At 45.3% G+C, this 25,877-nt stretch overlaps 1 protein-coding gene across 8 annotated transcripts in view; it reads left to right on the forward strand.

The window, feature by feature from the left end:
• The window catches only part of fam126a (family with sequence similarity 126 member A), a 131,894-nt gene that overhangs the window by 33,558 nt on the left and 72,459 nt on the right, over nucleotides 1-25,877 (forward strand). For 6 of the 8 annotated variants that reach the window (XM_038797424.1, XM_038797425.1, XM_038797417.1 and 3 more), the window contains exons 2-3: nucleotides 14,928-15,022; nucleotides 24,087-24,159. In XM_038797424.1, coding sequence (XP_038653352.1) covers nucleotides 24,109-24,159 — 51 coding nt within the window. In that variant the 5' untranslated portion in view covers nucleotides 14,928-15,022; nucleotides 24,087-24,108. Of the gene's footprint in view, nucleotides 1-14,927; nucleotides 15,023-16,796; nucleotides 17,082-24,086; nucleotides 24,160-25,877 lie in introns of all 8 variants that reach the window. The other 2 variants (XM_038797420.1, XM_038797421.1) reach the window with 1 other exon arrangement.

Here is a 25,877-nt window from a genome sequence, read left to right on the forward strand (position 1 = left end):
AGACTGAACAGTTTCTACTTTTTTCTTTCAGATGTATCTTTTATCTCTTGGCAGGACAAGGTTGCCAACTTTGTAAGTCCAGCAGCATGCTAATTCCATCAGCACGCACTCCTTGCTAAGCCAGTAACATTTATGTTGGCTCAGACACATCTATGTGATGGATGACCGCCATATACCCAAAGATCTTGTATATTAAAAAATTGAAAATTGCTTATTGTCACGAGTAGGCTCAATTAAGTTACTGTGAAAAGCCCCTGGTCGTCACATTCCGGTGCCTGTCTGGGGAGGCTGGTACGGGAATCGAACTGTGCTGCTGACCTGCTTGGTCTGCTTTAAAAGCCAGCGATTTAGCCTGGTGAGCCACTGGTTCCCAGCTTCCTGGGCATCCATACCTCCACTAAAAGGGCATGTGCAAGCAAGACATTGACAATAGCAACTGTGAGATGGCCGCTGACAGCTGTGCCCTCCAGAGGCTGACTGTTTGGAAGGGCAGTGAAAGGGGTTTGGAAGAACAGTGAAAGCGGCAATCAGTTACAGAAAATTCAGGTGGCCGAGTGGGTCCAGAGAAAATAATCCAATGGATTGTGCACTTTTTCAGCCCACTTTGTCTTCCAAATGATGCAGAGAAGGCTGCACCAGAGTGAGGCTTCTGAGCAACACCAAGCAATACTTAAAAAGAGCTGACCACCACAGTGCAAACCATCGTCTTGCAAAGGAAAATTGTCTTAACTAACTTGTATAAGGATTCATCGATGCTTTCACAAGCAAGGTGAGGACAGTTTAATGCACAACTTGGTACATTTTTCTGCCTATTGTTTCTGAAAGGGACATTATTTTATGCTTTTGTCCAGTTCCCCTCTTAAGATCAGCATAGATTTAGAATAATACAATGGGAATAGTGTGTGATGGAGTCCAGTGGGGATTGGAGAGAATAACTCCATTGATGTTGGAGAGCATGAAATTAAGAGGCCGTTGCTTGTTATAAATGAAGCTTCTTAAACAAAAGATTGGAGATTGGTTTTACAGTTAATTAGTGTAATCATAGAATAGCTTCATTTATTGGTTCTGGTTTTCTTTTTAGATGTGGGGATAGGAGAGATTTTGAGTGGTGTGAGTGACCAGAATAATTGAGCTACGAATATGTACTGTACCTGATAATTAGTGTGGATTTCAACAGTATATATTTCAGAATAATATCTGGGTTCCTTTTAAAATTCGATTCATTTTCTTGCTGTTATAATTACAATACGGAGTACTTTAGATATTAACAGCCAGATATGCGAAGCGTGCTGGAGTTATTTTACTGCCCGCCGCAGCCAGATCTAAAACTCTCCTTTTCCGCAAATACTGCCTTTTCCGCAAATACTGCCTATGTGATGGGGTATAGTTCTATTACAGTAGTCATCTGCCACCTTGGTCTAAGTTAATATTCTTCATTCATAAGACTTGACAGTCAATGTTTGCCGCACCCCAAAATATGAAAGACTTTATCATGATCAGACTTGATATCCTGTCCTTGTCCACATGCACACTTTCCAGTAGGAGTCACAGTAAGGAACTGAAACTTCTTTATTCCTATGCATAGCACTTAACTGTCCTGGCAGTACTTCCTCTTTTTGTCCATTTTTGATTGGGTTTGGGGGGAAAATATATTGACATAGAGGATTAGCTATAGGACTGAAGACTAGAGCAGCAATGCAAGCTCACGGCCCTGAAACGCTAACTCTGTTTTTTCTCTGCACAGATGCTGATTGATCTGCTGAATATGGCCACCATTTTCTGAGTTCATTCTGTCAATAAACAGGTCACTTTCAGCTTGGCAGACTGTTAACTGGTGGGGTCTCAAGCTATTTACAAACTAGCTTCATGTTAAATGGAGGAGATCGAAGATTGCTGATATTACAAATGTTAGATGGGAAAGTAAGATGAAAGGAGCACGCAGTCTTGACTTTTATCAAAAAAAAAAAATTCATTCATGGGGTGTGGATATCACTGGCTAGGCCAGCGTTTATTGCCTATCAGAAGGTGGTGATGTGCTGCCTTGTTGAACTGCTGCAGTCCATGTGGTGTAGATGCCCCCACAGTGTTGTAAGGGAGGGGGGAGCTCCAGGATTTTGATCCAGCGACAATGAAGGAATGGCATGTATTTACAAGTCACGATGGTGAGTGGCTTGGAGGGGAGCCTACAGGTGGTGGAGTCCCCATGCATTTACTGTCCTTGTCCTTCTAGATCAGGGGTGGGCAAACTACGGCCCGCGGGCCGCATGCGGCCCGCCAAAGGTATTTCTGCGGCCCACCAAGTCATTAAAAAAAAAAAAAAAATTTTTTTTTTTAAATTTTTTTTTTTTTTTTTAAATTTTTTTTAAGGTTAATGGGGGGGGGGGCTGTTGGGTTACTTACTGGTATAGGGTGGATACGTTGACTTGAGTAGGGTGATCATTGCTCGGCACAACGTCGAGGGCCGAAGGGCCTGTTCTGTGCTGTACTGTTCTATGTTCTATATGAGGCGCCCAGAATCATAACCGGGTGAAGTAATTATTTTACTTAATATACTATGCGGCCCTTTGTGAATTGTGAATTTCTGAATGTGGCCCTTGCACGGAAAAGTTTGCCCACCCCTGTTCTAGATGGTAATGGTCATGGGTTTGGAAGGTGCTGCCTAAGGAGCCTTGGTGAGTTCCTGCAGTGCATCTTGTAGATTATACACACTGCTGTTGCTGTGTGTCGGTGATGGATGTTTTTCTCCCCCCCCAAATATTTTTATTAGGGTTTTAGCATTTCATAATCTCCTTTGCACAACCAGACAAGATCAAGACTTGTATTTCCAAGAACTTTACAACCACTGTAGTTTTAAGTATTATGCATGGGGTGTATCACTTGACTCACGGGGCCTGACATGCAGGGCTCAAATGTTGAGATCACCAGGTGATCGAGACAGATACAGAAAGAGATGGCTTTCACAAAAAGAAAAACTGTTGTTGAGCGCTGGCTGGACCAGGCCATGGCCTGGAGTACTTCACCCGTGGTCATGTGGAGGCAAGTAGTTGGCTGTGCTCCCCTGGAGGGAGGGGGGGGGGGGGTGGTTGGACTCTGGTGGTTGACCATTTCTGCTGCCTGGCCTCTCCCCTCTCCCCACCCTGGTTGCCTCCTGGCATTTAGCCATGTTGGAGGGAGGGTGGGGGAGGCACTTGCTGAGTGTGCTTCCTCAGTTCCCTTTCGTCCCTTGCGGTTCTCTCCTTTCCTACTTGCCTTGCATTTTCTCTTGGTGTTTTTTATCTCCCACCCTCCTCCATGTTTTGTGGAAGCCTCCTTCCGATGGCATACTTTATTTTCTTTAGCCTGAGAAATTCTGCCATGTCAGTCAGCCAGTCTGCAGCCTTGTGTTTTGCTGCCGATCACCAGCAGAGCAAGAATCTCCAGAGGGTGATCAGGGAAGCAAAGGCCAGGGCATCAGCCCCTCTCCCCGTGATAATCTGTGTCTGTTCTGATACCTTGAAGACCGCCACCAGCGGACAAGGCTCTAATCTCACCCCCACGACCCTGGACATGGCCTCAAAGAAGGACGTCCAGTACCCGGCAAGACCGGAACTTGTGGGTGCGGTGGGCCGGGCCTTCCTGACACCAATCATGTTTGTGATAGTCGATGGGTGGTAATCATGCGGGCTGCTTTGTCCTGGATAGTGTCGAACCTCTTAGAGTTTTGATGCAGCTGCACTCATCCAGGCAAGTGGACTGTATTCCATCGCACCACACTCCTGATTTGTGCTTTGGAGATGCTGGACAGATTTTAGGGAGTCAGGAGGTGAGGGGGGGGGGGGGGATGTTTGTGATGGTAATGCCATTGAATGCCATGGGGAAATGGTTAGATTCTCTCTTGTTGGAGATGGTCATTGCTTGGTACTTGTATGGTGTGAATGTTACTTGCCATTTGTCTTCTCAAGCCTGGCTATTGTCCAGGTCCTGCTGCATTTGGACCTGTATTGCATCAGTATCTGAGGAGTTTTGAATGATACTGAACATCTGCACTTCTGACCTTTTGATGCAAGGAAGTTCATTGATGAAGCAGCTGAAGATGGTTGGGCCAAAGCTCTACCCAAGGGAACTTCTGCAGTGATGTCCTGGAACTCTGAACTAAATTAAAGGACTGGATCCCCAAGAGTGAATTTCTGGATTATTATTCAAACCATGGTCAGCTTGACAATGGGATTAACAGATTTAGGCAATGAACACGTGGCTGCAGGACATTGGGATAAACCGATGGGAAAGAGGGTCTCCATATTGTGGGACACTGGCACTATAACACCATCAGGAAGAAACAGTGTGCCATTTAGCACAGACTCCACCTGAACCAGGCTGGAACTGGGGGCCTAGCAGAAAGGTTAAATGGTCATGAGGATTTGAAACATATGGTGGGAGAGGCTTGGGTGAAAAAGGCAGCTTTAATAATAGTTTGAAACAAGCATATGGGAAGCAGTAGAGTTGGGAGGTTTTGCTTTAGGCATTACAGATAAGGGAAAACGAAAAATGTAATGTCATTGGGCCAAGAAAGAAAAGTAAGAAATAATAAGTGATTAGGGTGTATGTCCTAAATGAGCGTTCTTTCTGCAAACAGTTGGACTATAAGGAACAAATTGGAAGGCCTGCAGGCATAAATTTGCCTTGCGGGTATGACATGATAGCCAGTACTGAAACATAGCTGCGAGGTGGGTAGGACTGGGGACAGAATATACCAATTTATAAGATATGCAGTAAAAACTGGGAAACTGGTAAAGGGGAGGAGTAACCTTAATTAAGGATAAAATCACTTCCATATTCTTCTTTGATACCACTAGTAGAGTTTTGCAATCAAAGATAAGCAGTCAATGGAAACTTTATGGATAGAATCAATGGGGGATTGTAATTTCCACATGGATTGGGACAAGCATGTCAGAAACATAGTGAATTTATTTATTTTTTAAAAATAATTTTTATTGGAATTTTTTACAGAAAATATAACAACAAACAATAAAAAGCAACAATGAAACACACCCCCAGGACCGTATCAATGCATGTATCACACACCCTCCACCCCCCCAAACCCAGTAAACAAGAGAACTTAAAAATAAATTAAAATTAAATAAGCAAACATAGTCAACGTCCCCCTCGGGTTGCTGCTGCTGCTGACCCAGTAACCCATCCCTGAGCCAGAAAGTCGAGGAAAGGTTGCCACCGCCTAAAGAACCCTTGTACCGATCCTCTCAGGGTGAATTTGACCTTCTCTAGCTTAATGAAACCCGCCATGTCATTGATCCAGGTCTCCACGCTTGGGGGCCTCGCATCCTTCTACTGTAGCAAGACCCTCCGCCGGGCTACTAGGGACGCAAAGGCCAGCACACCGGCCTCTTTCACCTCCTGCACTCCCGGCTCCACCCCAACCCCAAAAATCGCGAGTCCCCAGCCTGGCTTGACCCTGGATCCTACCACCCTCGACACTGTCCTCGCCACCCCCTTCCAGAACTCATCCAGTGCCGGGCATGCCCAGAACAAATGGGCATGGTTCGCTGGACTCCCCGAACACCTGACACACCTGTCTTCGCCCCCAAAGAACTTACTCATCCTAAACCCGGACATGTGGGCCCGGTGCAGCACCTTGAATTGGACGAGGCTAAGCCGCGCACATGAGGAGGAAGAGTTAACCCTCTCCAGGGCATCAGCCCATGTACCATCTTTGATCTGTTCCCCCAATTCCCCCTCCCACTTAGCTTTCAGCTCCTCTACTGACGCCTCCGCCACCTCCTGCATTACCTTGTAGATATCAGATATCTTCCCCTCCCCGACCCAGACCCCCGAAAGCACCCTGTCACTCACCCCCTTCGCGGGAAGCGAAAGGAATCCCTCCACCTGCCGCCTAGCAAACGCCTTTACCTGCAGATACCTGAACATGTTCCCCGGGGGGGAGCCCAAATTTCTCCTCCAACTCCCCCAGGCTCGCAAACCTCCCATCAATGAACAGGTCCCTCAGCTGTCTGATGCCCGCTCTGTGCCAACCCTGGAACCCCCCATCAATGTTCTCCGGGACGAACCGATGGTTCCCCCTTAACGGAGCCTCCATCGAGCCCCCCCCCCCCCCCCCCCCCATTTTGCCTCCACTGCACCCAAATCTTGAGGGACTCGTGGTATACTTCGTAGGAGGGAGCGGCCACGGCGCCGTTACCAGGGCCCCCAGGCTTGTATCTCCACAGCTTGTATTTCCATGCTGCCCCCTCCCCCTCCATTACCCACTTGCGCACCATCGACACATTGGCCGCCCAATAATACCCCGAGAGATTGGGTAACGCCAGCCCCCCACCATCTCTACCCCGCTCCAAGAAGACCCTCTTCACCCTCGGGGTCCCATGCGCCCAAACAAAGCTCATAATGCTGCTAGTCACCCTACTACGAAAAGCCCTAGGGATAAAGATGGGCAAACACTGAAAGAGGAACAAGAACCTCGGGAGAACCGTCATTTTGACGGACTGCACTCTCCCTGCCAGCGATAGCGGCACCATGTCCCACCTTTTAAATTCCTCCTCCATCTGCTCCACCAGCCTGGTAAAATTAAGCTTATGGAGAGTCCCCCAACTCCTGGCCACCTGCACCCCCAGGAATCTGAAACACTTCACTGCCCTCTTAAACGGGAGCCTCCCAATTCCCTCCTCCTGATCACCCGGGTGTACTACAAATACCTCACTCTTGCCTAGATTTAACTGATAGCCCGAGAAGCTCCCAAACTCAGCCAACAGCTCCATCACCCCCGGCATTCCACCCTCTGGGTCTGCCACATACAACAGCAGGTCGTCCACATACAGCGATACCCGATGTTCCTCCCCACCCCGCACCAGACCCCTCCACCTCCCCGACTCCCTCAGCACCAAAGCCAAAGGTTCTATCGCCAGTGCAAAAAGCAAGGGGGCAGGGGGCACCCCTGTCTGGTCCCACGGTAGAGCTTGAAGTACTCTGATCTCCTTCCATTGGTAACTGCACTCGCCATCGGGGCCTCATAAAGCAACCTCACCCATTTGATGAACCCCTCCCCGAATCCGAACTGCTCCAGCACCTCCCACAGGTACCCCCACTCAACTCTATCAAACACCTTCTCTGCATCCAGCGCCACCACTATCTCCGCCTCCCCCTCCACCGCCGGCATCATAATCACATTTAACAATCTCCGCACATTCGTGTTGAGCTGCCTTCCCTTGACAAATCCTGTCTGATCCTCGTGTATCACCCCTGGCACACAGTCCTCTACCCTGGTGGCCAGGATCTTCGCCAGCAACTTAGCGTCAACATTGAGGAGCGAGATTGGCCTGTATGATCCACACTGCAAGGGGTCCTTATCCCGCTTCAGGATCAGAGATATCAGCGCCCGTGACATCGTCGGGGGAAAGCCACCCCCTCCCATGCCTCATTTAAGGCTCGCACCAACAGGGGGCCCACCAGATCCGCATACTTTTTATAAAATTCCACCGGGAACCCATCCGGCCCCGGCGCCTTACCTGACTGCATTTGACCAATCCCCCTGACTAGCTCCTCCAACTCTATCGGCGCCCCCAGCCCCTCCACCAGCTCCTCTTGCACCTTTGGGAAACGTAGCTTGTTCATGAAGCTCTCCAGTCCCCCCCCCCCCCCCCCCCCCCCCCCCCCCCACCACACCCCCATCGGTGGCTCCGACCGGTACAGTTCCTTGTAGAAGTCCCTAAAGACCCCGTTCACCTCTGCCCCCTACTGCACCACATTTCCACCCTCATCCGTCACTCCACCAATTTCTCTAGCCGCATCTCGCCTACGGAGCTGATGCGCCAACATCCTGCTCGCCTTCTCCCCATACTCGTATACCGCGCCTTGCGCCCTCCTCCACTGTGCCTCCACCTTTCTGGTGGTCAACAAGTCGAACTTGGCCTGCAAACTACGCCTTTCCCCCAGCAACCCCTCCTCCGGTGCCTCCGCATACCTCCTATCCACATCCAGGAGCTCCCCCACCAGTCTCTCCCTCTCCCTCCCTCCTTTCCCTATAGGCCCGGATAGAAATCAGCTCCCCCCGGATCACTGCTTTTAGAGCCTCCCGAACCATCCCCACCCGGACCTCCCCCGTGTCGTTGGTCTCAAGGTACCCCTCAATACTTCCCCGGACCCTCCTACACACCTCATCAGCCAGCATCCCCACATCCAGGCGCCAAAGCGGGCGCTGGTCCCGCGCCTCCCCCATCTCCAGATTGACCCAGTGCGGAGCATGGTCTGAAATTGTTATGGCCGAATACTTGGCATCCTGCCTCTTCGGGATCAATCCCTTGCTCAGGACGAAAAAATCTATTCGGGAGTAAACCCTCTGGACATGGGAGCAAAAAGGAATACTCCCGCGCCCTCGGCCTCCAAAACCTCCAGGGATCCACCCCTCCCATCTGGTCCATAAACCCCCTCAGCAACTTGGCCGCCGCCGGTCTCCTACTCGTCCTTGAACTGGACCGGTCCAGTGGGGGATCCAGCACCGTGTTAAGGGGTCCCCCCATGAACAGGCCCCCTGCCTCCAGGTCCGGAATGCGGCCCAACAAGCGCCTCATGAAGCCGGCATCATCCCAATTCGGGGCATATACATTAACCAGCACCACCTTCTCTCCCTGCAGCCTACCCTTCACCATAATATATCTGCCCTCCTTGTCTGACGCCACCTCGAACGCCACCCTCTTCCCCACCAGAATCGCCACCCCCCGGTTCTTCGCGACTAATCCGGAGTGGAAAACCTGCCCCACCCACCCGTTCCTCAGACGAACCTGGTCCGCCACCTTCAAATGGGTCTCCTGGAGCATAGCCACGCCCGCCTTCAGCCCCTTCAGATGAGAAAATACCCTAGTTCTCTTAACCGGCCCATTCAGTTCCCTCACGTTCCAGGTATTCAGCCGGATCAGAGGGCACCCCGCCCCCCCTCCCCCCGACGACTAGCCATAGCTCATCGACTGCTCGCCCCAGGCCAGCACACCCCACCCGACCCGTTCCCCATGACGATAACGCCTCTCCTCTACCCCCCCCCCCCCCCCTCCCCCTGGCCCACACCAGCTCCTTCTTGGCCATTCCAGCAGCAACCCGGTATCCCCCCACAACCCTCAGGCTAGGACCCCTCCTAGCCGCGACGCACCCTCCATGGTACTTCCGTGAGTCAGCTGACTTCTGCTGACCCCGGCAACTCCCGCCAAAACCCGGCCCCTCCCGACATGGGGTCATCCCCTCTCCTGCCACACCTCCTTGGCACCGCTTCAGCGTGGGAAAAAAACAGTAGAGGCCATGCCCCCACCGCCATCTCCACCCCCCCGTCCCGCAGCGCGGGAAACCAGAGGAAAGCCCGCGCTTTCACACTGCCCCACCCCACCCTTCTGACGCAGCTCCCCAAATTCCAGCTCCACCCCATCCCCCAGCCCCGTACAGAAGAGAAAATAAAAAAACAAAAAACAAACCCCCAACATTCCCCACATAACCCAAACCATACCCAACAGACCCACCCGGAAACAGAGCAAAAAACCAGCATAAAAAACACATGTCAAAGTTACAAAAACAGCAACAGCAAAAACAGCAACGACCATAGTGCACCGAACCCCGCAGCCCCCAGACCCTAGTTCGAGTCCAGCTTCTCCGCCTGTACAAAGGCCCACGTCTCCTCCGGGGACTCGAAGTAGTGGTGCCGGTCCTTATATGTCACCCACAGACGCGCAGGCTGCAGCATTCCAAATTTGACCTGCTTGGCATGCAGCACCGCCTTCATCCGGTTAAACCCGGCCCACCGCTTAGCCACCTCCGCACTCCAGTCCTGGTAGATTCGCACTACCGAATTCTCCCACTTGCTGCTCCTCTCTTTCTTGGCCCAGTGCAGCACACACTCCCGGTTGCTGAATCGATGGAACCGCACCAGCACTGCCCGTGGGGGTTCATTTGTCTTGGGCCTCCTGGCCAGCACTCTGTGGGCTCCCTCAAGCTCCAGGGGCAAATGGAAGGACCCCGCTCCCATCAACGAGCTCAGCATTGTGGTCACATAAGACGGAAGATCTTGGTAGTCGCATTCAGGGAGTCCAGCAACTCAGCCTTCAGCTCCGCAAAACAGCGCAGAAGAGCAGCTTGCTGTTCCTGCGCCCACTTCCACCAGTCCTCGGGTGCTCCGCCCGCCGCCATTTTGTCCTCCTTCCCCCGCTTTTCCTGGGGAGCTGCTGCAGCCTTTTTCTTTGCCCCACTCCTTGTAAGCATCATAAATTTCAGGGAATGTTCCTCCAAACCCCTTCCCCCACCGGGAATCGTCGAAACAGCGCCGTTTGGGGCCCTAAAATAGGTCCGAAAGTCCTTTAAAAGAGGGAGCTGCCGAACGTGCGGCTTAGCTCCGCATCGCCGCAACCGGAAGTCAGTGAATTTATTTTGTGTGTCCGTAATAACTTTCTTCTGCAACAATATATCATACAATCAGCAAGCGGACAATTTTAAATTTAGTAATGGACAATTAGTCAGATTTAGTTGACAGAATATCAGTGCAAAAATACGATATTATGGGGAATCAAATGATCAAAAAGGAAACTGAAAATAGGAGCAGGTGTAGCCCATTTAGCACATTGAGCATGCTCTGCCATTCAGTATGATCATGGCTGATACTCTATCTCAAAGTTTTATACTCCCAAACTCTCCCCATACCCCTTCACATCTTTTAGTGTCTCAATGCATCTGTTTAAATACATTAAGTGACTTTGCCTCCACAGTTTTGTTATGGCAAAGTCTTCCACAGGTTCACCATGCCCGGTGAGTGAAGAAATTACTCCTTGTGTTGGTTCTAAATAGCCGTATCCATATCCTGACACTGTAACTCCTTGTCCTTGACCGCCCCCCCAAAGCCAGGGACAATAACATCCTTACATCCAATCTGTCCAGCCCTGCCAATGATTTTCATTGAGATCCACTCATTCTTCCAAACTCTAATGAATATAGGCCGAGTCAACATAATTTCTCCTCTAATGCCAACCTTGTCATCCCAGGGATCAGTCTGGTGAACCCTCGCTGCAGCCCCTTTTATGGAAAATGTATCTTGGATAAGTAGACAAAAACTGCACACTACTCCAGGTGTAGCCTCACCAAGGCCCTGTACAATTGCCGTAAGACACCCTTGCTCTTGTACCCCAGTTCTGTTGCAACGAAGGCCAACATGACATTTGCCTTATTAACTGCTTACTGCACGTGCATGCTTGCTTTCAGTGACTGGTGTACAAGGATCCCCAGGTCATTTGTACATCAGCACTTCCAAATTTATTGCCGTTTAAATAATGCTCTGTCATTCTGTTTTTGTACTGAAGTGGATAACTTATTACAGAATCATAGAATTTACAGTGCAGAAGGAGGCCATTCGGCCCATCGAGAACCAGCCGTTGGAAAGAGCACTACCTAGGCCCACACCTCACCCTATCCCCGTAACCCCACCTAACCTTTTTTGGACACCTAAGGGCAATTTAGCACTGCAAATCCACCTAACCTACACATCTTTGGACTGTGGGAGGAAACCGGAGCACCCAGAGGAAACCCATGCAGACACTCTTAGAACGTGCAGACTCCACACAGACAGCGACCCAGCGGGAATCGAACCTGGGACCCTGGAGCTGTGAAGCAACTGCACACTTGTCCGTATTATATTGCATCTGCCATGTATTTTGCCACTCAACTTAACTAAATCACCTTGAAGCCTCTTGACACCCTCCTCACCAGTCTCATTCCCACGTAGTTTTAGTATCGTCATCAAATTTACGTGTGTTTGAATGGCAGAATTGCAAAACAGCTACTAATAATTTACATTTGGGCAAAGCTGACTTCGACAGCCAGAGTCAGAGCTATCCACAGTAAAATGGAGATGTCTATTAATGGGTAATGGGAACTAGTTTTATACCTCCTGAGAGGCAAGAAGAGACCGGTATGGAAGATTGAAAAGTGTTAAGAGGCAACATTAAAACAAAAAGCGTAAGAGGATGCCAAATAGTGCAGAAAATGGCAAATGGGAAAGATGCAAAGAATGACAAAACTGTACAAGCTACAAAAGGAGTAGAAAAACAAACTTGTAAGGAGAAGTTGTTAATTATATTAACAGGGAGTAACAAGGGCTCCTTAAACTGTTTTATATGATACTGACAAAATGTTTTCAATTGTATTTTTAAAGGAAGTCGGTAAGAACATTGCAGATGGCCACCTATAATCTTTTAAGTGATTCTGGAAATGTTAATTTTACTGGAAAATTATGCATGTCAAGCCACCCTTTGAGAAAAGTAAGAGGAGGAATCTAGGGTATTCTAAACCAGTTAGCTGAATGACTGTCATTGGGTAAAAATAAATCACATCTGATTAAGGATAGTGACTGAATATCTTGGAAATTTTCAACTGATTGGAGAGTGCAGACATCTATCTGCCAGACATAATCTACCCTTTTACAATGCTGATTGAAGATTTTTTTTTATTTGAAGAGGTAACTGAAATAGTGGGCAGGGAAGTAGATATATTAACTCATGAAATTGAAGGCCTATTATTTACTTGGCTGAGAGATTGTCTGAGCAGTAGGTGAATAGTGGGATAATAGACAGGTACTTAATTGACAGGATGCGTTTAGTGGCAACATGCAAGGATCTGTGTTAGTCCCACAACTATTCACCTTATTTATTAAGGACTTGTGTGATGGGATAGAAAGACACACCCTGATTTGCTGATTGCTCAAGACAAGTGGCACTGTAAGCAGCGTAGATTGAAGTGTAAAGTCAATAGATGAAAGATTAAATGTATGGGCAAAGCTATAGCAAATGAATTTCCATGTAGGCAAATATAAAGTCCTCTACTTTGAATAAGAACCTCCTCAATGGTGAAAAATGGAAAACGGTGACGATCCAAGCAGATTTGGGGATCCCACACAAAGATCATTAAAATGCCATGAACAAGTACAGAAAATAGCCAAAACGGCTAGCAGGCCGAGTACAAGAAGGTAGCAGTCATACTTCAGCTGTGCAAAGCTCTGGTTAGACTACACCCATGTATTGTGAGCAGTTCTGGTGACTACACCTTTGGAAGGATGCATTGGGAATGCATCATAGGTTTACCAGAATGTTACTTGGGCTGGAGGGTTAAAATGCAGGGCGAGGTGACACAAACAGAGTTTAGAAGGTTAAGGAGTGATGATTTGGTCGAAGTTTTCAAAATATTAATGGGAACAAAAGACTAGATAGAGTGAAACATTTCCTCTGGTTGGCAAGTGTAAAACTAGGGGTCATGATTTAAAAATTAAATTTGGAAACACTTCCATGGATAAAGGACATTATGTTATAATCTTTATTGTCACAAGTAGGTTTACATTAACACTGCAATGAGGTTTCTGTGAAAAGCCCCTCGTCGCCACATTGCGGCACCTATTGGGGTGCACTGAGGGAGAATTCAGAATGTCCAAATGACCTAACAGCACGTCTTCGGGACTATGACGGACATTTGGAGCACTCTCTTTGCCATTTGGCAAATGATTCTAGAAAGATCGTTAATTTTAAAACTGAGATGTATTGGTTCTTTAAAACTTTCATGGGATATAGGGCGAAGGAAGATATATGGAGATCGGTCACTGATCAGTGAGGTTTTTATTGATTGCAAGAGGGGTAATACTTTCCTAATGCGCAATCGTAATCAGAAAGTAAAGAACATTCACAAAAACAGCTAAAGTCAGCAGAGGTAATCCTCTGAAATGTACAGTTTTCCATCAAGTCATAACCCATAGAGGCTCTGAATACATTACAGTATGGCACATACCCATATGACCATACGAATTAGGAGGTGGAATGCGCAATTCAGCCCCATGAACTTGTTTTGATGAGATTGCGGCATCAACTCTACTTTTTTGTCTACCTTCTACGACTCCCTTATCAATCAAGAATTTATGTAACTGCTTTTAAAACATATTCAATGGCACTGTCACTGCTCACTGGAAAGAGCATTCCAAATACTAGATACATTACTGGGCTACAATCAAAGACAATATTGGTCTAATGTCTCTACCTGAACCCTCCAGTCAGAACTAGTTTTCTGAAATGTTTAAGAAGTAACAAGTTATTATTCAAATTGAGCCAAATTCTTTAGTGTTGCCTCAAATTTGTGCAGTGATCTGATTTGGTATAGTTGGAAAAGAAAATAACTGCAGGTGAGACCATTTTTGGTTCCTCCATCATGTGTTTCTAGGCAGAAAACATGGAAAGCTTCCAGATTTTATGGTGCTCTGGCCCATTTTCAGGTCCTGTGGCTAGATTGTTGAAAGAGAAGCTGAATATGCTAGTATTAGTCTCCCCTTGAAATTTGTTGGCAAATTGTATCAGAAAAATGTCAATACTGATTTGACGACTGTAACAAGAAGGTACATTTAATCACTTTGGGTGCATGAAGGTTAAAAATAGGCAAAGTAGAGAATTTCCAAGCCATTGTGTCGATAAAATTGGATCTGTCCAATCACCTGCAAGACTGGACTTGGTTGATATTGTGTATAATTATAATAGCATAGCTTTGAGAACCTGAATATGCATCTAGCTGAGGCTCATGGTGAAATGTTGCTAATCCCAGAAGGGGTAATTATCAAGTATGTAAAGAATTTAAATTCTTATTTTCAAATCTTCCAACATTTGGGGAAGTTATGCTCTGTGAAATTGAGCCGCTGGGGGATATGTAAAGTTAATAAGGAAATCAAAGTTTTAGCAAAAAAGTCCTGAATATTTTGGTGAATTCTACATAGTGCACTATATAACGGAAGTGAAATGCTGCAGGTACAGTATGCTTTTAATTCCTTTATTTGATGGGTACTTTTAATATGAAGCATATGCAATTGTACTTCTCACAGAGGTGGACAAAAAAATTAACAGTTATGCACTGCTCTTGCTTGTCACCAGAATGGAAATACTCAAATGTGCCTGTGTTACAACTTGCCAGATGCATTTGAAGCCCTGAAGTTCAGCTCGTTGTGCATTACTGATGCAAAGAAAATGTAAGTACTGAATATAATATTGCAAATCTCCCATGGCTTTGTTCACTCTCTCCGATGTTTGAAATTTTTAAGCTTCCTGAAGAAATAAAACGATAAATGTAATTAGTTCATCAAATACTATCAAAAGGCACCGTTCAACTAAATATTTAAATTTGACTGTTGGGGCTGGTTTAGCTCACTGGGCTAAATCGCTGGCTTTTAAAGCAGACCAAGCAGGCCAGCAGCACGGTTCGATTCCCGTACCAGCGTCCCGGGACAGGCGCCGGAATGTGGCGACTACGGGCTTTTCACAGTAACTTCATTGAAGCCTATTCGTGACAATAAGCGATTTTCATTTCATTTCATTTTCATAATTGAATAATAGTACTCCTCTTCTGGAAATTAACCTTCATTCCACTGTAATTTCGATTATGTTCTCATAAAATAAGCGCAGTTGCTCAGTGTTTAGAAGGCATGGTAATTAGAGTTCTGCTCATTGTCTGCTCACTTTCGTAGAACATGGTTTGTTAGAATTCCAAAATCAACGCGTTTGTTTTAGCTTGTGGAATCCTAACTGTTTTCAATAATGATTTCCCTGGAAGCCATTGTTGCTGGGCCTTCTTGAATGATTGATTTCAGATTCAGAATTATGATACTGCCAGTATTACTATCAAATTATTATTTTTTTTAAATAGACCTGCAGCACCATGCGTTTTCTCGGAGCTGTTTACTGCACTAAGTCCCCGTTTGAAGTTGATTTCCTTTCATGTCGGTCATTAAATGGGTCTGTATTCTTGTATAACATTGTGAATTTTGGGGTATTTTTTGCGCCAGCTTGAAGTAGGGCTGACCAATCGGCACCATTTTGGAATGGCTTCTCCCACTCTCTGACCCATCCTCTCACTGTTGACTCCTCCTGCCTCTCTGCTCTTCCATGCTCACAGTGAGGGTTCAGGAGACGGGAGTGCGAGAATTCGGGAGTGGAAGGTTCAGCGAGGGTAAGGATTAGAGTGGGAGTGGCAGAGGCTATGAGTTGGGGAGAGGGTCATCAGTGAGGGTGGATTAAGGATGGGAGAGGCCACACGTGGGAGGTTCAGGACGCAATATTGATAGTGAAAGTTAGTTTCTGTTATATTTTGAACTTCATTTTATTTAAATTGATCTCATTTACAAATATAGGACTTACATAGAAACACATATATAGAAAATAGAAGCAGGAGGCCATTCGGCCCTTTGAGCCTGCTACACCATTCATTACAATCATCGTTGATCATCAAGTTCAATATCCTGATCCAGCATTCTCCTCTGCAACCCCCCCCCCCCCCCCCCTCCCATATCCCTTGATCCATTTAGCCCCAAGAGCTATATCTAACTCCTTTGTGAAATGCCACATTTTGGCCTCAACTACTTTTTGTGGTTGTAAATTCCACAGATTCACCACTCTCTGGGTAAGATGTTTCTCCTTGCCTCAGTCCTAAAAGGTTTATCCCTTATCACCAAGCTGTGACCCCTAATTTTGGACTCTCCTACAATCGGGAACATGCTTTCAGAATCTACCTGTCTAACCTGTTAGAATTTTATAGGTTTCTATATGATCCCCTCTCACTCCTCTAAACGCCAATGAATATAAATTCTAACTGACTTAGTCTCTCCTCACCGAGTGCAGTACTACTCGGTAGAGTGTAGTACTACCGAGTAGCACTGAACTACTGTATGCTTCACCGATGTCCGTGTCTATGTACTTACAATGAGCATTTTATGTTTGCCCTACTATGTATTTTCTTTTCATGTACAGAATGATCTGTCTGAGTTGCACACAGAACAATACCTGTGTCATTGTTCCTCGGTACACCTGACGATAAACAAATCCAATATGATAGTCCTGCCATCCCAGGTAAACCTTCACTGCACTCCCTCCACAACAAGAACAAAGAGAAAGGAAGTACTCGAAGGATTGAAATCCTTGAAAGTTGATGAATTGCAAGGGCCAGATGGATTGCTTCCGAAGCAATGAAGGAGGTCGGAGGTGATAGCAGACGCTCCGAGGATGATTTTCCAATCCTCACTGGACACAGGGGAGGTACCGGAGCTCTGGAGAAATGCAAACATGGTTCCATTGTTTAAAAAGGGATTGAAGGAAATGCTCAACAATTATAGGCCAATTAGTCTTGCATCAATGGTGGGCAAATTAGTAGAATCAATCCTGAGAGTCGCATGGATAGTCGGGGATAGTCAGCATGGATTTGTTAAAGGAAGACCTTGCCTCACAAATTTGATTGTATTCTTTGAGGAAGTGACAAGAAGGGTTGATGAAAGTAGTGTAGTGGCTGTGGTGTACATGGATTTTAGAAAGGTGTTTAACAAAGTCCCACATGACAGATTGGTCAAGAAAGTGAAAGCCCATGGGATACAGGGCAATGTGGCAAACTAGATAAAAAGTTGGCTTAGTAACAGGAAGCAAAGGTTAATGGTCGATGGATGCCCTTGCAATTGGAAAGTTGTTTCAAGTGGTGTTCCACAGGGCTCAGTGTTGGGACCTTTGCTGTTTGTGTTATAAATTAATGATTTGGACTGTGAACGTGGGGAGCATGATTGGGGAGTTTGCAGATGTCACAAAGATTGACCGAGTGATGGACAGTAGAGAGGATAATGATAACCTTCAAAACAATACAGATGGATTGGTGGAGTGGACGATAAAGTGGCAGATGGAATTCAACATCGAAAAGTGTGAGGTCCTGCATTTGGTGGGGTGGGGGTGGGGTGGTCGAACAGATGTAGGGAGTACACAATACATGGGAATATACTAAGAGGGGTTGATGAAGAAATAGATCTTGGCATGTAGGTATGCAGGTCCCCAAAGACAGTAGTTCAAGTAGATCAGGTTGTTAAGAAAGCTCTCCATTGGCAGAGGTAGAGAATATAAAAGCAAGGATATAATGTTAGAATTGTATAAAACACTGGTGAGGTCACAACTGGAATATTGTGTGCAGTTCTGATCCCCATATTACAGGAAGGATGCTATTGCTCTGGAGAGAGTGCAGAGGAGGTTTACAAGAAGGGTGCCAGGGCTAGAAAAGTGTAACTGTGAGGAGAGACTGGATAGGTTGGGGTTATTTTTCTTGGAACAAAGAAGGCTGAGGGGTGAATGAATTGAGGTGTACAAAATTGAGGGGAAGAGGTAGGGTGGACAGGATTAAATATTTTCTTCTGGTGGAGAATTCTAGAACCAGGGGACATTGATTTAAGATAAGTGGCAGAAGGTGTCGAGGGGACATGAGGCGGGGTGGGGCTCTGGAATTTGTTTCCTGAGTTGGTGGTGGAGGCAGAGACTCTAAACTCTTTTAAAAGGTATTTGGATCTGCACCTTAAGCGCTCTAAGCTACATAACTAAAGACCAGGTGCAGGAAAGTGGAATTAGGAAGGGCACTTGGGTGTCCTATGGCTGGCATGGGCAAGGTGGGCCAAATGGACTCCTCCTGTGCTGTAACTTTTCTATGATTCTATCCAATACACCAAAACTGCACACAATGCTCCAGGTGTGCCCTCACCAATGCCCAATACAATTACAGGGAAGCATCCCTATTCCCATACTTAAATCCTCTCACTATGAAGGCCAACATACTATTTGTCGTCTTTACTGCCTGCTTGTACCTGTGTGTTTACTTTCAGCGACTGATGCGCGAGGACATCAAGATCTCGCTGAGTATCCACCTCTCTCAATTTGCACCCATTTAAATAATCTACGTTCTATTTTTGCTACTGAAGCAGATAACCTCCCATTTATCTACATTATACTGCATCTGCCATTCATGTGCACACTCACTTGGGTTGTCCAAATCCCGCTGAAGCATCCCCGCATCTCCTCACGGCTCACCCTCCCATACAACTTTTGTATCATCTGTAAATTTGGAGATAATACATTTAGTTGCCTCGTCCAAATCTTTAATATATAATGTGAACAGTTGGGGTCCCAGCACAGATCCCTGTGGTATGTCACTAGTCAACTCCTGCCAATTGGAAAAAGACCCATTTATTCCAACTCTTTGCTTCCTTTCTGCTAACCAGCTTTCTATCCATCTCAAAACGCTACCCACAATCCCATGCGCTTGTAATCTGCTATGTGAGACTTGTTGAAAGCCTTCTGATAAGTCTAAATAAACCACATCCACCGGTTCTCCCTGGTCAATTCTACTTGTCATATCTTCAAAGAATTCTTGGAAATTTGCCAAGCATGATTTCACTTTCGTAAATCCATGCTGACTTTGTCTAATTACACCACTTCTTTTCAAATGAAACACTATATCACTGGTTGTGATTTGTTTGTCGATTGAAATTTGACCAAAAGGTGATGCAGTTAGGAAAGTGAATCTAATATTTGACATCTCCGTGAACATTTTATCTGCATAAATTTTGAGAATCGAACATGGGGACAGGCATGCGTCATTCAGTCCTTTTGAGCATGTTGTGCCCATGTTTGCAGGAAATGGTTGAAAGAAAATGTAGCTGAATTCAACCAAGCATTTTTAAGGGTAGAAAGATGTCTGTGATTAGTTAAATGACTTAAGATTTTACATCATTTAACAAATCCGGGGCTGGTTTAGCACACTGGGCTAAATTGCTGGCTTTTAAAGCAAACCAAGGCAGGCCAGCAGCACGGTTCAATTCCCGTACCAGCCTCCCCGGACAGGCGCCGGAATGTGGCGACTCAGGGCTTTTCACAGTAACTTTATTTGAAGCCCACTCGTGACAATAAGCGATTTTCATTTCATTTTTCATTTCAAATCTGGGTTTGCAAATCCTTCAGTGATTCATCATGAACTCAGATTTTTAAACAAAGAGAACAATGATTGTACGTTGTACTTTGGTGAGATTTCTGAGTGCAACATTTTTTCCCTATTGACTCACTGAATAAATGTGAAGTACAGAACATGCAGCAACTTATTTTCAAGTCACTAGAGGTAATATTCTTAAAGTCATTACTAAATCAGGTAATTTCAAAATGTTCTAAGAACATTTGGTTAGAAATCCTTCATTTGCAGTTGAAGTTTGCACAATTAAAATAGTGTCACTAGTTAAAGTAAGCAATCTGTTTGCCTTGGTTGGTAATCATAAGATGAACAAAACCAAAATTCAGAAACCTACAATATGGTTATGATTTGAAAGGAAACATGGGGAACAGAGAAGGTAATTAATTGTGTATTGACAGCTATAAAATGGAGCTGCATCACCCCGTGACATTCAATGGCATTGCCATCACTAAATCCTGGGGACTTCATTAACCGGAAATTCAACTGGCTAGCCATGTAAATGCTGTAGCAGGTCAGAGGCTAGGAATTCTGCAGTCAGCAATTCACCTCCTGACTCCAAAGCCTGGCCACCAACGACAAGGCACAAGTCAGGAGTGTGATAGAATACTCTTCACTTGAGTGTAGCTCCAAAAACACTCTTAAGCTTTGACACCATTCAGGACAGTGCTTGATTTGCACCCCTTCCACAGACTCACTGACTCCTCCACTGATGCATGATAGCAGCAGTATGTACCATCTACAAGATGCACTGCATCTTGTCTAACTCCGCTCGAATATTCAGTTACCCAGATTTCACAACTCTCTGGGGTAGAGAGTTCTAACATTGTTCCAGCTCTGAGAGAAGAAATTTGGGACAGGGACAAAAGGAACTCCTGGCGAGGTGGTAGCATAGTGGTATTGTCACTGGACTAGTAAACCAGAGACCCAGGGTAATGCACTGGGGACCTCAATCAGCCGAATGGCCTCCTTCTGCTCTGTAAATTCTCTGATATTGTGACCCGGGTTTGAATCCTGCCGCTGCAGATGGTGAAATTTGAATTTAATACAAATCTGGAATTAAAAGTCTAATGATGACCATGAAACCATTGTCTATTATCATAGAAACCCATCTGGATCGCCAATGTCCTTCAGGGAAGGGAATTTGTTGTCCTTGCCTGGTCTCGCCTACATGTGACTCCAGATCCACGGCAATGTGGTTGACTCAACTGCCCCCTCAAGGGCAATTAGGGATGGGCAACAAATGCTGGCCCAACCAGAGATGCCCATGTCCCATGAACGAATGAAAAAAAACTCGCCAAGTTTCCTTATACAGCACCTTCCAAACCCATGACTGCTACCATCTAGAAGGGCAAGGGAAGCAGATACTTGGGGATACCTGGGCACTCCCCTCCGAGCCGTTCACCATCATGACTTGCTGTTCCTCCACTGTCACTGGGTCAAAATCCTGTAACTCCATCCCTAACAGTGCTATAGTTGTCCCTAGACATGGACTGCAGCGGTTCAAGAAGGCAGTTCATCACCACCTTCTCCAGGGCAATGAGTATCAGGCAATGAATCTTGGTGAAGCCCACATCTCTTGAGTGAATAAAAATCTGTTGCGATGGTGATGAAAGGTTACAGGTATATTCATTTAATCGCTTGATTTCTTTTTGAATCATTAAGGAGAGATTGGGCAAGGACATTGTTTTTATGAAGCAGGACCATGTGGGAAAAGTCCGTAGAGCAATCCTCTAAACAGTGGACCTGGTGGATGGAGTGGTCTTATATTTCTAAATATCTATTGCTGACCAGTTATCTTTTCTGTCTTAGACCTGAATATGGCTGTTTCTAAACTTAATCTGTTGTCTGAACTTTTATAACCAGATTGAAGTTGGTCATAAGTCCAGAAGAAAATTTCAACAAATTCACTTTAGAAGTAATGCTGACTTGTATTCATTAGACTCTGGGATGATCCTGGCGGATTGGAAATGAGCAAACGTGACACCACTGTTTAAAAAAGGAGGTAGGCAGAAAGCGGGTAATTATAGGCCAGTTAGCTTAACTTCGGTAGTCGGGAAGATGCTGGAATCTATCATCAAGAAAGAAATAGCGACGCATCTGGATGGAAAGTGTCCCATTGGGCAGATGCAGCATGGGTTCATAAAGGGCAGGTCATGCCTAACTAATTTAGTGGAATTTTTTGAGGACATTACCAGTGCGGTAGATAACTGGGAGCCAATGGATGTGGTATGTCTGGATTTCCAGAAAACTTTTGACAAGGTGCCACACAAACGGTTGCTGCATAAGATAAAGATGCATGGCATTAAGGGTAAAGTAGTAGCATGGATAGAGGATTGGTTACTTAATAGAAGGAAAAGAGTGGGGATTAATGGGTGTATCTCTGGTTGGCAATCACTTGCTAGTGCTGTCCCTCAGGGATCAGTGTTGGGCCCAAAATTGTTCACAATTTACATAGATGATTTGGAGTTGGGGACCAAGTGCAATGTGTCCAGGTTTGCAGACGACACTAAGATGAGTGGTAAAGCAAAAAGTGCAGAGGATACTGGAAGTCTGCAGAGGGATTTGGATAGGTTAGGTGAATGGGCTAGGCTCTGGCAGTAGGAATACAATGTAGACAAATGTGAGGTTATCCATTTTGGAAGGAATAACAGCAAAAGGATTATTATTTAAATGATAAAATACTAAAACATGCTGCTGTACAGAGAGACCTGGGTGTGCTAGTGCATGAGTCGCAAAAAGTTGGTTTACAAGTGCAACAGGTGATTAAGAAGGCAAATGGAGTTGTGTCCTTCATTGCTAAAGGGATGGAGTTTAAGACTAGGGAGATTATGCTGCAATTGTATAAGGTGTTGGTGAGGCCACACCTGGAGTATTGTGTTCAGTTTTGGTCTCCTTACCTGAGAAAGGACGTACTGGCGCTGGAGGGTGTGCAGAGGAGATTCACTAGATTAATCCCAGAGTTGAAGGGGTTGGATTACGAGGAGAGGTTGAGTAGACTGGGACTGTACTCGTTGGAATTTAGAAGGATGAGGGGGGATCTTGCAGAAACATATAAAATTATGAAGGGAATAGATAGGATAGATGCGGGGAGGTTGTTTCCACTGGCGGGTGAAAGCAGAACTACAGATGCCACCCAATGTAGCTCAGAAAAGGTGTTGCTTCATGCACCTGTCATTTTCTGCACTGAGTGGTTGGAGATGTAAGATGAGCAAGTTACATCAACCAGGCAGAACAAAAGCTTGTTGCAGAATCCAATAATTTAGCTTTGTATTGTACTTGGGATCAGGACATTTACCTGTTCTTGCTACAGATTTGAATTCTGACATGATTAAGGCCACCCAAAATGGAAGCCCACAGGCTTGAATTTGAAACATTGCACTTAATTCCCAAAAGCCTTTTAAGTTCCATGTGCATTAGTTGCCACCGTAACTGGCCCATCAGTTCAAAGAAAATTATTAGAGTGCTGTACAATCTTGCTGGAATTTAAAAAAGCACAGTTTTCAGTTACAACAGTTAATATTTCAGTTTAGTTGACCTTACCTAATTTTAACCTGGGTACGCTGATGTGGGGAAGTGCAGAGGCATGAAAGAATTATTACATGCAATGCATGAGAAATCAGCAGATGATATGGCCATTAACTAAATGGCTTTGCAACCATATATTTGGTTTTCATATATTCTCATTTCTGAGTTCAGGAGCTCTAACTGCCCCCGCCCCCAAAATCAGGCAAGTTCTGAAATTGGCATTGACTTCGTCCTGAGGTTGCTAGCTTTGAGACCGTTTCTTTCAAAAAAAGAAAAGCTACATCTGGATTTTTATCTGTTGCTATAGAATCCCATTTTGTTTTACTGTGTGTATCTAATAATTACTGGGCATGGGTGCATGATGACAATGGCCTCGGTTTTAGATTCAAAATGGTACAAATAAAAATCAGTGTGCACAATACATTAAAGGTTTTTGTGGTCTGGAAGATGCATATTCAGGTAACTTAATTATTTCTGATGAGATTCTCAATTTATATTTGTAGCTGTTGGACCTTCTCGTACAAAATTCTACTATCCACTAACTTTGATCTTGGGTAAACTTGGTCATTTAATGAGTAACTAGTTTATTTAACTTCCTCTTTATTCAGTATACATAAGATCTTATTTCTTTTGAAAATATCCCAGTTATCACTAAACATAATAACTACCCCAAATTATTTTTTGTATAGTAACAATCAGATTTATGTGATTATTTTGGTTATTATATTGTGTTTTTTTTCCTTTCATAAAAGTTGAACCAAGTGCAACACAAAGATGTTGGCCACAGATAAAGGGGTGGTGGAGGATTGGCTATCCGAATTTAAGGTACAGTTTTCTCTACTTTAAACTACCTATTTTCAAATTTAGCAGACAATTAATGTAAGCCATTCATTGTAACATTATTGTCATTTACTGAATTACCACTTAAAGCGTATAAGTAAACTGAGTCCAGTTCTATGGAGTACTGCTTCTTGTGTGATTAGAGAGCAAATAAAGGGGTGTTTTACTGGTATTTAAAGAAACGAGAAGCACTTCCAAGAGAATGAACGGAAGTCAGTGAGAGCTATTTTTAACATGGAAGGATCAGGGAGGTTGAGAGTTTCTTGGATTGCACATTCCAGGAGGTGACCACCACATATGTAGAGTGTGTTCAGGGTATTAGGCGGGTTGCCATTTGGAAGAGTAAGAAGAGGCAGGAATTGCAGGAGTCTTTGGCATGTGTGCATTGGAGATGGTTGGAAATGATGACACAGGAAAGGAGTGCAATCTAGACCATGAAGCCATTTGAAAAGTGACTGCACAGGAGGGAATCAATGTGTAGAAATGCAATTGTTACAGGAGATTCATTGTTAGGGAAACAGAGGTGTATCTGTAACATGTATAGATACATAGAAGATAGGAACAGGAGGAGGCCTTTTGGTCCTTCGAGCCTGCTCCGCCATTTATCACGATCATGGCTGATCATCCAACTCAATAGCCTAATCCTGCTTTCTCCCCATAGCCTTTGATCCCATTCGCCCCAAGTGCTATATCCAGCTGCCTCTTGAATATATTCAATGTTTTAGCATCGACTATTTCCTGTGGTACTGAATTCCACAGGCTCACCACACTTTAAGTAAAGAAATGTCACCTCGTCTCTGTCTGAAATGGTTTACCCTGAATCCTCAGACTGGTCCGAGTCGCACATGGTATGTTGCCTTCCTGATGCCAGGTAAAGGACATTGATGAGAGGATGCAGCATATTCTGCAGAGAGGTGAGCAAGCCCAATGTTGTGATATGTTGGAACCAATGGAATAGACAGCGTAGGTACAGTGCTGAGGTTCTAAGAATAGACCTTGAGGGACTGGGTAGTGGATGTTTGGCAGGATGGGGGCGGGTATGTGTGTTGTGTGCACTGGTACTTCGGATAGTACCGGGGCAGTGTGCACGTATTCAACATGTTGCACCTCAATAGTACATGCAGCTGAGGTGGTTGGGGAGACTTTCAACTAAATTGACAGGGGTCAGGCAACAGCATATTGGAGTACAGAAAGTGTTAGATAGTGTTAGGGAAGTAAGTGATAACATATCAAATAAGAGAAGATTAAGATGGACTATAAGAAGTACACATATGGATTTAGAATATGTTTGTTTAATTAGCAAAATGTGCTGAATAATGCTGTTTACCTACAAGTGCAGAGAGCCATGTGGGACTATGATATAGTGGCAATAATTATAACGGGCCTTCAAAATGGTGTGGCCTGCTCACTTAATATTCCGTGTTTAAAAACCGGGAAAGACAAAGTGGTGGGGTGGCGGGACTGATTTGGGAATGTTATTTTGGAGTCCTTCGGGAGAAAAAGACAGAATCCATTTGGTAAGAATCGAGGCACAATAAGAGTATAATCCAGCTACTGGGAGATATGCATTAGGCCTCCATATGGGGAGAGGAGTAAATCTGCAAAGAAATCAGATGTGCAAGAACGTGAGTGGTGATATTGGGGATATTGATTACCCTAATCTCAATTGGGATAATGTTGAACTAAGTAAAAGGCGGAGGTAT

The sequence above is a fragment of the Scyliorhinus canicula genome, chromosome 5 (genome assembly GCF_902713615.1).
Source record: "Scyliorhinus canicula chromosome 5, sScyCan1.1, whole genome shotgun sequence".
Lineage (NCBI taxonomy): Eukaryota > Metazoa > Chordata > Chondrichthyes > Carcharhiniformes > Scyliorhinidae > Scyliorhinus > Scyliorhinus canicula.